General features: G+C 40.7%; 2 protein-coding genes across 3 annotated transcripts in view; both read right to left on the reverse strand.

Annotated features, from left to right (window-relative positions):
* Positions 1-586, reverse strand: part of itgb2 (integrin, beta 2) — a 36,700-nt gene extending 36,114 nt beyond the window's left edge. The window contains exon 1 of the mRNA XM_008296829.1: positions 522-586. The gene's annotated coding sequence lies outside the window, so the exon portion shown is untranslated. The remainder of the gene's footprint in view (positions 1-521) is intronic.
* Positions 587-6,239: 5,653 nt separating this feature from the next.
* The window catches only part of ubxn4 (UBX domain protein 4), a 53,342-nt gene continuing 42,115 nt past the window's right edge, over positions 6,240-17,466 (reverse strand). For both annotated transcript variants that reach the window (XM_008296834.1, XM_008296833.1), the window contains exon 13: positions 6,240-7,141. In XM_008296834.1, the coding sequence (XP_008295056.1) occupies positions 7,003-7,141 (139 nt within the window). In that variant the 3' untranslated portion in view covers positions 6,240-7,002. The remainder of the gene's footprint in view (positions 7,142-17,466) is intronic.

Genomic DNA, 17,466 nt, shown 5'->3' on the forward strand with positions numbered 1-17,466 from the left:
TTAAACTTGTTTCCTTCACTTATTCTGACATTTTGTGGTGTGAAGCACACCTTCCCACAGCTTAGCATGTGTTAGCTACACGATGTAGTAAGCAAAAGTATGAAGAAATGAAATTCACATCATGTAAATAAACACATTTGGATTCAGATAACAAGGTGAATTCGTGGTACTTTTCCTACCAGTCAGTAGTTAACGAAATCAACTTCCTCTTAGAGAACATGAAGCTTTTCTTCCTCATTTGGCCTAATACAGTTTTCAAAACTGTCACAAAGCAGTGGGGCAGCGATGTTACATTATTGTAGTCTGACTTCTCTCTTGTAATGACATTTTTGGGGAAAATACAGTTAGACGGTATAAAGTGCAAAGAGTATTTTGTCCTTCACCAGACTTTGCTTAGAACATGACTTCACCAGCTTTTTGTGTAAGAATAAAATATAATAAAAAAGATAAAATAATAAAAAAGTGAAGAGCATCCTAAGAGTCAAAAAACTGTTTCTTTGCTAAAACAAAGGCCAACTTACCAGAAACAGGAAGATGCAGCTCTGGTGTTTGGTTGACAGTTGCGTTGAACACAAGCTTATTACAGGAAGTGTGAAGCAACTGAGGAGTGTATTCAAGAGAACAGTGTGGGTGGTGTCACAGAGTAGGCAGCACATCACAACTTGATGTTAAAAATAAATAGCACATCACATTGCAAGGCAGAACAGAAACAGTGTAGGTCATGTTGTGTATAAATATATTATATCATGTGTGAAGTATAGTCCTTAAGGTTTAAAATATAAAAGAAGTTACATATATGCACATAGTCATGAAATGTTTTCTTTTGAAGAAGTTGCTTGGGTCTGTTTCTTTTATTGATTCACAGGACAAACAACAGACGGAGGAAAAGAAGTCCATATAAGGATGTAGCCATTCAGTGTGATGAAGATGGGCCCTAATCAGTTGTTTTACGACCTGACCAGGCATCACGTGACTGAGTAGTAAAAAGAAGGGTCAGAGGCAACAGGAGTAGTCTTGCTTTGTCTGATGCCAGGGAAAGTTTGACCCAGAGCTCTGTAATGCAATATTCAATGTGTAATTAAATTGATTGATTGAGACCCAATTGAATCCGACCTCATCTTTAGAAACGAACATGCAGAGAAGACAGTAATTCTTTAACAGTCACTATAAAAAAAAAAGAATGTCAGAGTCCCAATTCTTTTTGAATCTCCTGTGTGAAGACTGTATAGAAGTATGATTGCATCTGACAGCTGCACTCACTCATGACCAATGATATGATTTTGTTGAAATCTGAGTACTGTGGCATCTATTTGGAAGCCATGGTAATGGTAAACACTGGATCCTGATTGGCTTGAAGGCATGTATTATGTTATGGATACAGCAGGCTACGACCTATCCAATGCAAAGGGTCATTCCTAACCCACCACATCTTCAACCACTGGAAGCTGGTAATCACTTGCCAACAAAGTTCCAATCACTTTTTTAAAAAATTGTTTTAGTTCTTTTTTGACTAGTCTGATCTTACTTTTCTATTTTAAATGTCATAATTGATAGTATTATAGTTATTGAGTCCATGTGTTTATTTCATTTTTGAAGCAAGGCACTGAGAAGGTAGTACTAGCTTTGAAACTGGTAGAGCAAGAAAAAAATACAAATGCTGCCATTCTCAGCATTTCTGCTGCATATTACTACATTATACAGTGTTTTTTTCTCCCTCACACAGCCCTCTACTTTGAATATATCCCAATTCTCTTAATCACATGCATTTTTCCCCCTTTGTTGCATCTTTCTCCATGTGAGGAGAGAGGAAATGAAATGGTAACTGGTCTGCACTTACATAGCGCTTTTCTACCTCAGTGGCACTCAAAGTGCTTTACAATGTTTTCTCCTTCACCCAGTCAATAATTTAGAGTCGCTTTAGGTTCAGTGTCTTGCCCTGAACACTTGGAGGGGTGTTCAGGAGGGCCAGGGATCAAACCGCCAACTTGCAATTAGAGGACAAGTGCTCTACCACCGGAGCCACAGCCGGCCATATTAGCAAGCAACTTTATCCGTATAGCCCCTTATCATACACAGAGATTTTTAAAGTGCTTTACCTCCAAAGGTAAAATTTCAAGCATGTAAAAAGTTGAATCCAAACATTCAGCAGCATAAGATAAAATTAAATAAATCAAAAACAGTGCAGACAATATTGCCATACAAATTTGTACAATAATAACAACTGACTGAAACAGCAGAAAAAGACAAAAGACAAGACATCACCAAGTAAATCTGATTAATTAAAAGCAGTGGGGGAGAAAAAATAATTGTTTTTAGTTTACTTATAAAACTTAAGAACGTTTAAAAATTCTAAGGGGAACTGACCCAACAAAACTTCAAGTTTTGTTAATGTTTCAGAATTTTTCAATCTGCCCCGCAACAAGCTTTCATCTGGTACTGCAACCCCATTGTCCTCCCTTGCAGAAAGCTGACTCTCCACCACTGCCACTGCAGAGAGAGGTTAAGAGTCGCAAGCATAATAAGGTTTCAGCAGATTGACATGGCAGAGTTTAGCCACTTTTCTACAACGTGGCGTGGACAGCAGATAATTTTGTTCAGACACTTGGCGCAACACAGTAAAAGGACCAGAAAATTTTGCTTGGAAGGGTGAATTAACCAAGGGCAACAGAGCAAGAACCTGATCTCCACAACTAAACACCCGCTGATTTGCTTTCCGATAATAAAGACAATTAACTTTCTCACGAGCAGTCAACAACCTATTTCTAGCCAGCTCTCCAGCTGAGCACACACGATGCCGGAAACCGCTTACATACTTTAGTAAATTACCCGGGAGTTCTGATGGTGTAACTGCATCATGCAACAGTGTGAGTGGTCCATAGACAGTATGGCCAAAAACATTAGGGCTAAAACCTGTGCTTTTCTGCACCACTTGAGCAGAAGCCACGGTAGCCCTTCCTCCCAGTCCTGATTCTACTCGACACAGTAACTACGCAACAGGGACTTAGGAGTCTGATGAAACCTCTCAAGTGCACCCTGACTCTGCGCATGATAGGAGGAAGACTGGTTATGTTGAACCTTTAAGCTCTTCAACACCTGTGCAAACAACTTTAATGAAAAATTTGAGCCCTGATCACTCTGAATCATCCTCGGGATCCCAAAAATGGAAATAAAGAGACTCAGTGCTTTCACTACTTACTTTGTGGTGATGGAGCGCAGTGGATACGCAGCTGGATAACACGTGGTTAGACAGATTACAGTAAGTAGCGACTACTACCCGCTTTTGAACGAGGTAAAGAACCGACAAAATTGATTATCAAATGCTCAAAAGGTTGTGCAATCGCCGGAATAGGGGACAGTGGACAGGTTTAATGGTCTGACTTGGCTTACCTGTCATCTGACATGTGTGACATGATTTAATGTACTGGGACACGTCTCTTTTCAACCGACGCAAAAAGAAATATCGTACAATGTAATTATACGTTTCACGAATGCCCAGATGTCCTGACTGGTAATGGGATGTCTTAAGGACCTCATTACAAAACTTCACAGGAACCACAATCTGAAACACTGCCTTACCAATGAAATCATCCCCCTGTGGCAACAATTTCCTCACCAAGAGGTATGTGCCCCACATGGGTGAGGCCCGTTCCCCACTGTCCTTAAACGCACTAAATCGAACAGAAAGGAAATTTCACACTATTTCAACATAAACTAGAAAATTTCCTTGCAGAAAATTTGAGAGTGCCACGGGAGTCTGCCGGGACCGATAAATGACTATTTTATAATTACCAAACCTACCAAAAACTTTGAATAACCTAAGCTTAGCTGTGTGAAGGGCTGTTGCTGTGTGGAGGGAGCAGGGTCAGAGCGTTGCCGGTCAACAAAGCACACAGCTGCAACTGATACTTGGTTTAACTGTCAAATCAGTAGAAGAAACCAGAAGGAGAAGACCTCAAACAACCGGCATTTTTGTCAAAACCATGTGTCGGAGAGAAAAGTTTTCCTAGAGTAAAAAATGAGCGCACAATCATTTGAGAAGAAATGTGTAAATTTGTGGTCCTTGAGAAAACTCTGTAGCCGTCTTTGAATGGGGGCAGATGGGGAAGGAAAAGAGACTTGTGGAGGAACAAGGCTCCAAAACCCCCCCAAACTTAATTCTGTGGGCTTCCAAAGTGACATTGTGAGCCGGAGGACAAATTTTCCTACGTTTTGATGTAAAAATGATGTCTGTGGCATAAAAACTGTGGCCAGGGCGACAAGTTAAAAAAAAATTTACTGTGTGAGATTTTTCTGAGCTCCCACTCCAGTGATGTCATCACTCACTCTAAAGGACCACATACACACCCATTGTAAAGGCTGAAAAGGGGTGAAAAAGTTTCAAAACTTGAGAGGTTGTCACGAAGAAATGATTAAAGATATGAAAAAAGGAGAAACACTTTGAAATAGGGGAAGGCCACGTCAACATTATAAAGTTTAAATGGAGTCTCTAGGTGAAAGTATGCATGAGCAGTGGAGGTTTGAAAAGTAGTGTAATTTTGGGTGATTTTCTCGTCCGTCCCATTCATTTTCAATGGGAGATTTTTGCAATGTTTTTGCGAATTGCGTGGCGAAAAATGCTTTTTTTGTAAATCTGTATGTAAGCACACGATTCCCGATCGAGCCGCACATTTTGATGTATAATTTGTGTGAGTGCTCTCAAATCTGTGGGAGGAGTAGCCGACTGAAAATTTGTACGGAAGAGGAAAAATAAGAAAAAACACGCAGGATAACAGGAGGATAACTCGTGCTCAGCCCGTGGCACTAACTATAATCTTAATATATATAACTTTGGGGCCTTTTCTGCATCCTTTATCCCATTTCACTGATTGTACATCCTCCATTCCTCGTCTTAGTCCCTCCCAGCAGAGATTCAAGTGGAGGAGGTGAGGAGTTGATGCAAAAAGATGAAAGACGAGTCGAGGCAGTAGGTTTATAACAAAAGGAGAGATTCTCAGACTGTCAGTTTAAAGCAACGTTGATTAAATATGCCACGTAGCAGTGCTCCATCACCTGTCCATTGTTTTATTATAACCTACCACAGTCTCTACAGCCTCTTGTATGTCAAAGGTGTGGAAAAAAACTTTATTGAGGATACAGAGAGGACACACCTGTGCATCCTCTCTCCAAACTCCAGCAATGCTCTGCTTGCCAACATGGAAGTGCCCGGTTCCTCTGATGCTACAGTATCAAACAGTAAGAGGCCCAACCTGGTGGAGGAACTAGGTACTACAGCGAATCAACAGCACTTGAAGTCTATATTATTACCGATTATTGTATAGTTGCCCGTCGTGAGGGACAACTATAAAATAATCGATCCAAGCAGTGTCTGGTTGTGTCTGTGAACAGTCTCTAGCTCGAGTGCTAAGGTCTAACAAGTTGGTATTTTACAGGTGAGCTAGGAATGGCTTCTCTTCCAAAAGATTCAATTTGGGGGTCAGTCAGTGCAAAAATAGCTCTGCTAGAGGTCAAAGATCACCTTTTCAAAAATGCTGTCTACCTTTACAAGGGTGGAAGGTATTTATGGTATTTGGTGCAGATAGGCAACCATGTTGAGGCTTTCCTTGGTGAAGTTACAATTGACCATAGATGATATTTCAAGGTTAAACTCAAGGTAATACATTTTGACTGCACTTTAACTTAAAAACGGTGTAAGATTGACACACTGTATCGGAAACCACATACAGTTATGTTCAAAATAATAGTCCAACATTAGAGGAATTGTGAAATGCAGTCCAGTTGTCCTGGGCTGGAACACCTGTTCACAGGTGCCAGAAGTTGATCGACTCCATGCAACACAGATGTGAAGCAGTTCTCAAAAGCAGTGGTTATACAACTCAATATTAGTTCAGTGATTCACAGAAAGGTTAAATCTTCAAGCATGTTTTAGTTTATACAGTAAATGTTTGAGTTTGTAAAACAAAATGTAGACACTGCTATTTTTGAACAGCCTAATATTCCCTTGTCTTCACTTTCTGTAAAGTAATAACAAATTTGATCAATATTTCTTCATGTTTTGATTTGGAATGGAATGTGCACTGTTCCCAATGTATTTACATGAATGGAAATAAAAGCTAATACAAGGATTTTGAACTTCACTGACATTTTTCAACACACTCCTGTTATTTGGAACACAACTGCATAGGTTTGCAACTGGGTAAGAATCTTTGCTCTTGCTAACAAACAACTAAGACACAATTAAAGAGATTTCAAAAAACAAGCCGCTTTAATTATTGTTGAAGGAGGAGTACTACAGTAGTCACCCACTATCAACCTGGTAGAAACACGTACTACCCAGGTGTGAGTGTATATGAGTGCCACCACTTTGGTAGACCTTCAGCATCGATAGATGTAACTTCCTCTGCCAGCAGCTGCAAGCTGTTGGGTGAAATATTTTATACATCTAAAACAAAAAAAATCTTCATTCCACAGTTAAGTAATCATCCTGATGAATGACTGGCAATCAGCCAATTGTGTTTTAAACGCCCCAAATGCAGTGACTCCATAACATGAAGTAAAGCCAGGCTCAGACTACAAGATATTTAGGTCAATTCTTTGCTGCCACTTAGCTCTTTACAGAGATTTTGCTGCCAGATACAACAGGTCCTTCAGATACTTTTAAACCTGTCTAATGTATTTCACAATGACCAACTATGGGCAAAATCCAAAACAAAAAGGATTTTGGTCACAGGGTTTTCAGTCTACTGCAATCTGAGCCTGGTGTAGAAGACAGAATCATAATATAATCAACACAAAAACACTAAGCTTAAGCCCAAAGGAGGTTCTGTTGATTATTACTGATCTACCCATGCAAGCAAGGTGCAGGGGCGTAGGCTTAGAACACAGCAAGAAAAAGAGAAAACATTAGGTTCAACTCTAAGTGCAGCAGAAATCTTGAACTGGTCAGACTGGACTAATTTACAGCAGGAGAGCGAGAGGAAAAGAGAACTGCTGCTGCTGAGTTCACTACATCTGCTGGGTGGAGTTCCCATTCCAGGTGTTGTTGTCGTCCTCGCTGTCCTCCTGAGTCCTGAGCCTGCAGATTTTACCGTCTTTCTTGAAGTCCTTGGGCCGGTTCTCCAGTGTGTGCTTGGACAGAGTTTCTCTGAGCAGACAGAGAAAAATAGCAAGACAGAGCAAGTGAATTACCACATCAACAGCATAAACATAGAAACAAATACATCAGCTATTTTTCCCCACTTGAAAAGCACAAGTACAGAAGATGTCAAAGCTACCTAACTGACCACAGCGGATTGGCAACAATATTATTCTTAATTTTGCTTCAGCCTTTATATGCTACTAGTCACACCAGACCAAGTTGGATCTAATAAGAGCTAGTTGTAAATAGTAACACTATGAAAATGTGTTATGTACCTACACATGCACAAGCACTACATGCTGTGTTCAAAATTTAACAAAATGTTCTTTCATTTATATGATTCTTGATCCCATTTCAGACATGGGATATGGAGCATTGCTGGCTTCACCAATCTGTTAAAGTGACGATATTGCAGTCCTTCAGATAACGCTGACTTTTCCATTTATGTTCCTCATAGTCTAATGCAGCGATACCAGATTGAGCTGGGGTATGCACTCGATATTAGCCATTCACACAAGACTAGACAATGTACCAAGTGACGCATATGCATAATAATGCAGTAACAGACTAAATCTATACCAATAACAGCTGACAACGTGTCTAAATAGATAACAGCAAAGTTTGTTTCTGATTTCTTAAACAGCAGAACAGAAAGCCCAGGACTGAGCTGAGGACAGCTATGATGTTGTGAAAAAGTTCTTTTTTCATCATTTCATTCAAAAACCTTTCACATATTCCATATTTATTACACGTAAAGGAAATATTATAAGCCTGCTTTAATTTTCATGACTATGCTTATAGGTCTTGAAAATCAGAAATCCTGTATCTCCAATTTTTAGAACATTTCCAAAGATCAATCAAAAAAGGGATTTACAATACAGAAATTTCTTGTGAAAAGCATGTCTACACTACATATTTTACTCTAGACCTCAAACATGCTGGACTCTGTGCCTCTTCACTCTTCCTCCAGACTCCAGGATCTTGATTTCCAAATGAAATGCAAAATCATTTTCATCAAAATAAAGGACTTTGGACCACTGTGCAAAAGTCCAGTTCTTTTTCTCCTCAGCCCAAATAAGACACTTCTGGGCTCCGTTTCACAAAGCAGGTTCAAAAAACTCTGAATCTAATCCTGAAGTCTGAGCTGATCTACTCTGAGACAGGAAACTCTGAGTTTGCGGATCCAAAGATTTGAGTTAGTTTAATCAACTCGGAGACGTTTCACCTGGAGTTAAGCACGTGCACCACAACTATTAAAAAGCCAGCATCAATGATTATCATATTGACTTAACGTGTCTGACTGAAACCTGGCTGCAGCATGAAGAATGCGTTTGTCTGAATGAATCAACTCCCCCTAGTAGGGATGGGAATTGTTAAGAAATTAGCAATTCCGATTCCATTAACGATTCTGCTTATCGATACGATTCCTTATCGATTCCCTTATCGATTCTCAGTGAGTGTGAAATAAAAGAATACAAATAGTTCTGTTTGCATTAACTCTTTAATATTGTCACCTTTGGACAAAAATTTGGCATATCCATGCACTAATAATGTAATCTTAGGAAACAAACATTTAGATTAGTTATTTCTCTAATGTAAAGGAGCCTAGAGGCCTCATGCAGCTTTTGTGTACCTTGCAAGATATGAAGGTCCTTAGGAAATACAATCAAAATGATAACATTTGGGAATATTTACAGTGCTTTGCATTCAACTTGACCCAAAACTAATGTGGACATAAAACAAAGAATGCTTCTGTAAAAATGACCATATCAAACAACAACACAAGCTGTGTTTGCAGAAGTTTCCGTCAGATGTTTGAAACATCTGACTGAAACTCCTGCAAACAGCTGCATTTACAGCATTCAGTCATGTTCTATCGTCACGACAGTCTCGTTTCATGTTCAGCATCGTATCCATCCGTATTTGAAAACGGAGCTAAATGGAAAAACAGCTGAACAGTATCTGAGATGGAATAAAGAGAATCTGGTTTTATTGCAGCCCAGACGTCTTTTATAGCTTCACCACCGCGGCCTCGGCGGCTAACGGAGATCTGGAGCTGCAGCAGGGACTCAGACTGGATCCGTCTGTGAACGTATCGGTGGCTCCGCTCCTGCTTTTGCCTGTATGAGTCTCGCCTTCGCTAAGTAGCGTGTCAACAACGTTACACTTACGCAAATGAATTGCATGCTGGGTGGACAAATGTTTCTGCATATTGGAAGTATTTCCCCCCTTTGACAAAATCAATGCTTTGCAGGTGTTGCAAGTAGCCCCGGTGTCATCTTTTCGCGTAAAATACAGCCAAACTTTGGAGTGCTTCTGCCTCGACGCCATGCTGGAAAGTTCTGAACCAAAACACACGTCGTGCGTATGACGTCATCACGCACGGAGACGTAAGCGGAACCGATAAGCAGAATCGCTAAGGAGGCAGACAAACGATTCCCAAGAATCGAATCACTGGGATCCGGTTCTAAAAAAAGAACCGGTTTTCGATTCTCATCCCTACCCCCTTGTCATATGAATGTTCATGTACCGAGAAGTACAGGCAGAGGGGGAGGGGTGGCAGCAATCTTCCACTCAAACCTATGAATTAACCAGAGACCAAAACTTAGTTATTACTCATTTGAAAGCCTTAGTCTTAGTCGCACACACTTGAATTGGAAAGCACAAAAACCAGTTTATATCTGAATTCTCTGAGTTCTTAGCTGACTTAGTGCTTAGTACAAATAAAGTCATGAGAGTGGGTGACTTTAATATCCATGTAGATGATAAGAATGACAGCCTCAGCTCTGCATTTAGTTCATTGTTAGACTCAGTTGGCTTCTCTCAGAATGGAAATAAACCAACTCATAGTTATAACCATACCCTTGATCTTGTTTTGACATATGGCATAGAAATTGAACATCTTACTGTTTTAAAACACACTGGACTATGGAACACCTACCAAACAGTTCCAATACAGTAGATGTCTATCTGAAAATGCAGTTATTAAATTTAAGGAAATGATTCCACTATTATTTACTTCAATGCCAACACGACGAAGAGCAGTTCCTCAAATCTCAGTCCCACACAGGTGGATAATCTTGTTGATAGAACTGCAGCTTTACTGCATTCATCAATTGATGCTGTTGCCCCATTGAAAAAGAAGCCTCTAAATTATAATAAAATAGCTCCATGGTATACTCAACAGCTGCACATTTTAAAACAGAAATCAAGAAGGCTGGAAAGACAGTGGTGCTCTACCAATTCAGAAGAATTTCATCTAGCCTGGAAAGACAGTTTCCTCGCCTATAAAAAAGTGATCTGCAAGACAAGAACTGCCTACTATCCATCCCTAATTGAGTAAAAAAAGAACAACCCCAGGTTTCTGTTCAGCACTGTAACCAGGCTGACAAAGAGTCACAGCTCTGTGGGGCCTTGTGTTCCTTTAGTTCTCAGCAGTACAGATTTTCTGACCTTCTTCACTGTTAAAGTTTTGAATATTAGACAAAAAAGTATTAGCATGTTTGTAGGTGCAGCAGCTCTGGATGCATCCATAGGACCAGATTGATACTTGGACTGCTTTTCTGCTGTAAATCTCTCAGAGCCCACATCGACAGTAAATTCTTCTAAACCAGCGACATGTCTGTTAGACCCAGTTCCCACGAGAATGTTTAAGGAAAATTTTCCTCTAATAAATACTGCAGTATTAAATATCATCAACTTCTCTATATTAACAGGCTACGTACCGCAGGCTTTTAAAGTAGCTATAATAACACCACAACTCAAAAAGCCTAATCTAGATCCAGGCGGTTTAGCAAACTATAGGCCCATATCCAACCACCCTTTTATTTCGAAAATTCTTGAAAAAATTGTTGCAGTCAATTATGGGATTATCTGCATAGAAATGGTTTGTCTGAACAGTTTCAATCAGGTTTTAGAATCCATCATAGTACAGAGACAGCACTGGTGAAGGTCACCAATGATCTTCTTATAGCCTCAGACAGTGGACTAGTTTCTATACTGGTTCTGCTGGATCTCAGTGCTGCATCTGATCCAGTGGATCACAACATCTTATTACAGAGACTGGAATATTTAATTGGGCTTAAAGGAACTGCACTAAACTGCTTTAAATCATATTTATCAGAGAGATTCCAGTTTGTTCATGCTAATGTAGCCAAATGAAACCATTCAGTTGGTCAGACTCCAAGCATGTCTGAGGAACATAAAGGCCTGGATGACCTGTAATTTCCCTCATTTAAATTCAGACAAAACTGAGGTTATTGTATTTGGCCTTAAACACCTCAGAAACACACTATCGAACCAGATAGCTGCTCTAGATGGCACTGCCTTGGCCTCCAGTTCTACTGGAAAGAACCTTGGAGTTATTTTTGACCAGGATATGTCATCCAATAGCCATATAAAACAAGTTTGTAGGACAGTCTTTTTTCATTTACGTAATATTGTAAAAATCAGGAACATCCTCTCTCAGAGTGATGCTGAGAAACTAGTCCATGCATTTATAACTTCTAGACTGGACTACTGTAATTCCTTATTATCAGGATGTCCCAGTAGCTCTCCAAAAAAACCTCCAGCTGATCCAAAATGCTGCAGCCAGGGTTCTAACAGAGATCATATTTCTCCTGTATTAGCTGCTCTTCATTGGCTCCCTGTAAAATCAAGGATAGAATTTAAAATCCTGCTTTTAACATATAAAACTCTCAATGACCAAGCTTCATCTCACCTTAAAGACCTTATTGTAGGTTTGGTTCCTTCCCACTGTTGCCAACTGCTTGCTCAGAGGGAGTCCAAAGGCAACTTTGGATTGTTCGTTTCTCTGTTTACATTTGTAAGGTCAATACCATACTTTGTTAAGTGCTGTGTGATGACATGCTGTAAACTGCGCTATACAAATAAAATTGAATTGAATTGAATTGAATTGAATTGAAATTGAATGAAGCCCTGATTCAATGAATCACCATGGCAACGGGGAAGCAGAGGGCTGTGTTTTTCACCCACTAGAGCTGGAAATCTTAATGCGCTCATACGGCGAGTTGGAACACATTTTTAAAAAGAAGTACAACAACGGAATGGTAGCCTATTAATTTATTTCATTTAGGTGCAATCTGGCAGGAGATGAGCGCACTTGGCAGCAGCTAAGATGAAATATAAAGACACTGTTCAACTCTGAGGTTGCAGCACAATGTCATTCACAGAATATGATTTAAAATTAATTTACAGATCTCTGCATCATTCACCTGCAGTCCTGTGGAACTCCTCCTTGATGGCTCTGACAGGTTTATGTCCAGGGAAAACCACAGAGATGGTAAAAGCCATTTCAGGGTGAGGCACACTTCTCTGAGCATAACATGTGCTGAGATGTGAGAGCATGACTACAGTTGGTGATGCTGCGCCTGTAAGGACAGATTAGGTTGTATGTAGATGATGGACTGGGACGTGAAACGGTACCGCTCAAACAGAGAACTGTCTGGAAATGCTAGAACATCTATGCGCGGTCTGATAACCATCTCCAGACCAATATTTAATTCTCTGCGCAGTAATGCTGCTCCTTCATCCACGGGATCGTTATCAAAAGGACATGTTAGTTGAAAAAGTCTCCTCCCTCTGTGTCTAATGGACTTCTAATACAGCCGACTGACTGATTGTTTTAATGATTTCTGACAGACGGCAGAACGAGGCTACGCCAAAACTCGCCTGCTGACTGACTGAATGAATGAATGAATGAATGAATGAATGAATGAATGAATGAATGAATGAGGAAATCACATAGCGTGTGTGGCTGAAAGAGGGCAAAGCCAGAGAGAAACTCCAGGTTCATCGAGACAAACCAGGTCCCAACCAGGTTAGGTTCACAGAGTCTGTTACTACGGTAACTGACCGAGGTCTTAAGTTCGCTCTCTCTGTGAAACAGGCTAGAGTTACCCCTCTGTCTCTGGTTTGAGTTACCTCCCTTTGTGAAACGGAAAACTCAGAGTTTCCCTCATTTCAGGGTTAACAGACTCAGAGTCTTCACGAAACTTGCTTTGTGAAACGGACCCCAGGTGTGAGTGACTTATTAGAAATAAAACATTTGCAGCCCCTTCCCTGAAGGGCTTGGTGGCTCTTCATGCACTGACACCAGCCTCAGTTCTTGTGAAGCTCTCCCAAGTTCTTCCTCTTAAGGCTGCAGTCATCTCTGTTGCCTGTGCACCTTTTCCTACCACACCTTTTTCCTTCCAGTCAACTTTTCATTAATATGCTTCAATATAGCACTCTGCCAACAGCCATTCTTTTCAACAATGATCCTCTGTGGCCTACTCTCCTTGTGGAGGGTGTTGATGATTGTTCTCTGGACAGCTTTCAAGCAGTGTTGCCAACTTGACTACTTTCTAAATTCCATTGGTGACTTTTTAAAAAACAAAAATTTGTCAAAGGCGACCAGTGACGAATCTGGAGACTTTTTTCTGGTGTTACTGGAGACTTTCCTGGTGTTTTGGAGACTCTGACGTGAAAGCTCATATTGTTTTGCAGTTACTGTCCTCAACAAGCAGTGGGTGCTGCTGTGAGCCCTTCCCCATCCCAAAGCGCTCAGAGGTGGTCAGTCTCACAGTAGCCTGGCGTAGCAGTCCCAGCTGCAGTCAAATTGGAGAGGAGACCCACACCACTCCACGTCCAGGCTGCAAATGCACTGCGCAATCACCATGCTGCCGCTGATCCCTCCCTGGCTTACAGATGGAATGTAAATGTAAATGTTTCTTTACTGTCACACGAAAATAAATCACTGCATTTGACTTACACAGCCTCAGTCCCTTACTCACCTTGTCCACTGTTTGTGCCTGTCTGTGACATAAGCTAAGCACCTAGTGACCGAAAAAATACACAAAAACAAACAAAGCCCCATAAAACAAAAACAAAAAAAAAAAATCAAAGTGAGTATCTCTGCCAGTGTGTCTCTTTGGGTCACTTTGTCAGTCCCAAGCCTGGATTAAGGAAGAGGGTTGGACTTAAAGCTAGCAATTCCACCCCATGTAACAGTCTTTTGATTAAATTTGATATTTTAACATTTAACAATATAGGACAAAATTTATTTATTTAATGTGGGTCTCGACAAAGCATCAGCTATGAAGTTATTGTGAGAAGTGACGGCCTATTTCAGTGGCAAAATTTTAAAAAGCAAACCAAGAATCAACAGAAGAAAGTTCATTTGTAGTTCTAAACATATTTATTGTGTTTTTTACTCACTTTTTGTCTCTCCCACGACATCATTCCTCTCTCCTAAAGCATCCATTACAATTAACATTCAAATGGTCAGTTGTGCAAACTAGGCGATGACATCATTTAGTGACTACTAGCACCTTTTAGGACAGCCAATAGCTACCTTCCTTACTGGGGAGTTGGCAACACTGCTTTCAAGTCAGCAGTCTTCCTTATGATTGCTGTTGCATGTACTCAACTAGACTGCAAGTATTTAAACAGTTTAAATAGCAATTTACTGAAACTCAAAATAATATAAAATTTAAAAAAAATCACTTTACATGTAATGAGTTTACAATATATACATTTTTCATTTTCCTATTCAGCCTTCTCACTGATTTATATTTTAGTTTTATAGACAACCTTTGCATGAGATGTGAACCAGCGTGAGCTACAAAATTACTTTGGATTCTTAAGTAGACACTGTGAGTGTGAGCTCATCCCATGCATAACATTCATACAGTTAGAACCATTAACTTTACTTCCAGTACTAACCACGTTACTAACACAGGATAACACAAACAACTAGTCGGTTACAATGAAATATAGCAATATTTATTCACCTCCAAATGAAAATAAAACAGTTTAACATAAAGTTACCAACCCAAAATCACCTGGGATTTTGTCTGTACCCTGGTACCACGTTTTGGCATGCGCCATTGGAGCTCATAAAAACACACAGATAGAAACTCCTGTTTCTGCTGTCCAATTGCGCTCCGTGTTCACCACCTCAGTACCTGATACCCTGGACCCCCTACAGTTCACTTACAGAGCAAACAGGGCCAGAGATGATACCACTGTTCCAGCAGTACACTGCTCTCAATCACCTAGACAGACGACACATATGTGAGAATGCTCTTCACTGACTACAGCTTGGCATTCAACGCCATCATTCTCTCCAAGCTGGTCTCGTAGCTCTGGGTCTGGAGAACTCAATCTGCAGCTGGATTTATGACTTCCAGACCAATAGGCCACAGGCTGTGAGAATTGGCAACCACTTCTCCTCTACGTTGATCCTCAACACAGAGAGACCTCAGAGCTGTGTTGTCAGCCCCCTCCTGTACTCCCTGTCCACTCACAACTGTAATGCCACACACAGCTCAAATTCCATCCTTAAGTTTGCTGACTACACAACCATCATGTGCCTCATCCCAAACATTGATGAGACCGCCAATAGTGATGAGGTGAAAACACTGGCCAGCTGGTGCGAGCACAATAACCTTTTTCTGAATGTCAGCAAAACAAAAAGAGATGATTGTGGACTTCAGGAGACAGCATGGAGACAGACATCCACAGCGGTAGAAAGGGTCAGCAGCTTTAAGTTCCTTGGCATCCACATCACAGGGGATCTGTCCTGATCGCTACACACAGACACTGTGGCCAGAAAAGCTTGCCAGTGGCTAGATTTCCTGAGGAGACTGAGGAAGTTTGACATGAAGACCAGCATCCTAACTAACTTCTACAGATGTACCATCAAGAGCCTGCTGATGGGCTGCATTACAGTGTGGTATGGGAACTGCCCCAGTTACAGCCGGAAAACACGACAGCAAGTGTTGCAAACGGCACAGTACATCACTGGATGCAGTCTCCCTTCCCTTATTAAAGACCACTGCTAGCATCTGGCAGACAGTGCAGGAGCCTGACTACCAAAAGACTGAAGGACAGCTTTTACCACCAGGCTGTCAGGCTCCTTAACTCAATAGAAACTGCCAATACAAACTGTACTAAATTCGTATCTGTCAGACATGATTCATGCACACGCACTTAACACGCAAGTGTTTACATTCTGATTTTTGGCTCTGGACTCTGCACAAGAATATAGACAAATTCAATGACTTAATGTCTATATATTCTACCCTAATGTTTACATTTTTCTTATTTTTGGACACTTTTGGCAATATTTTGAATGTACTGTTTCTCTGGTCTTTCTAGTGTTTTTAGCTTTTCTTGTGTTAAAACAGTGAGTTGATTGGTTCTTCTTGTCCAAAACATTTCATTGCATAGTTGACAGTTTGTTAACCCACATATGACAAATAAATGAACCTGAATCTGAATCTAACCCTGGGATAACCTGCAATGTACAGCTGAATTTTATGCAGCTGTGATTTGATTCTAAAACGCCTTACGTTTTGTTTGCAAGAATAAAAGTTGTATTAGGTTTGGGAAGGTTAAAAATAAAAACATTGGATAGGTCTTTTGCTTCAATTTCAGCGCATCTTGTCAGCAGAGTCTGACATTTCTTTCAGTGTAGGATTTTTTTCTGGCAGGTGAGAAGAGTTAGTCATCAAAGCTTAATATCTCAAAGTCTTTTCAAATCTGCAAATATATTCACCTTTTCTTTGTGACTCAATGATTTATCAGTTTTTCCTTTACCAAGGCAGTTGTATGTACTCAGTGCTTTTGTTTTTATCTGTTTGTCTGTCCGTCAGCAAGATTATTTAAAGGCCTATCAGGATATACTCCAGAGCTGAGGGGTCTGAGAACAAGTCTCTGTCGAGGATACATTTACACAATTCACTCCACTGTGTCCAAACTACAAAGCCAACATCCAAACACTTTCATAACAATCACTGGGGACTTTAACCACGTTACACTGGATAAAATTCTCCCAACTTTTTACCAGTTTGTTAACTGCCCCATTAGAGAAAATAGAACACTGGACCTCCAGTATGCAAATGCAAAGGACGCATACAGTGCCACCGCCCTCCCCCCACTCGGGAGATCTGATCACAACCTGGTCCTTCTGACACCAAAGTATGTTCCTCTTGTTCAACAGCAGCCTGCTTCCACAAGGACTGTTAGGAGGTGGAATCAGGAGGCCAAAGAGGCTCTGCAGGCCTGCTTTCAGTCAACTGACTGGAAAGTGCTATGTGAGCCACATGGGGGGGACCTCAACAGCATGACTGACTGCATCACAGAATACATAAAATTCTGTGAGCACACCACCCTGCCAGCCAAGACCGTACGCTGCTTCCCAAACAACAAACTCTGGATCACCAGTGACCTGAAAGTCCTCCTCAGCAAGAAAAAGAAGGCCTTCAGGTCTGAGGACAAGGAGGAAATGAGGAGGCTACAGCAAGACCTGAAGGTGGAGCTGAGGA

Source organism: Stegastes partitus, unplaced genomic scaffold (assembly GCF_000690725.1).
Source record: "Stegastes partitus isolate 25-593 unplaced genomic scaffold, Stegastes_partitus-1.0.2 Scaffold1155, whole genome shotgun sequence".
NCBI lineage: Eukaryota > Metazoa > Chordata > Actinopteri > Pomacentridae > Stegastes > Stegastes partitus.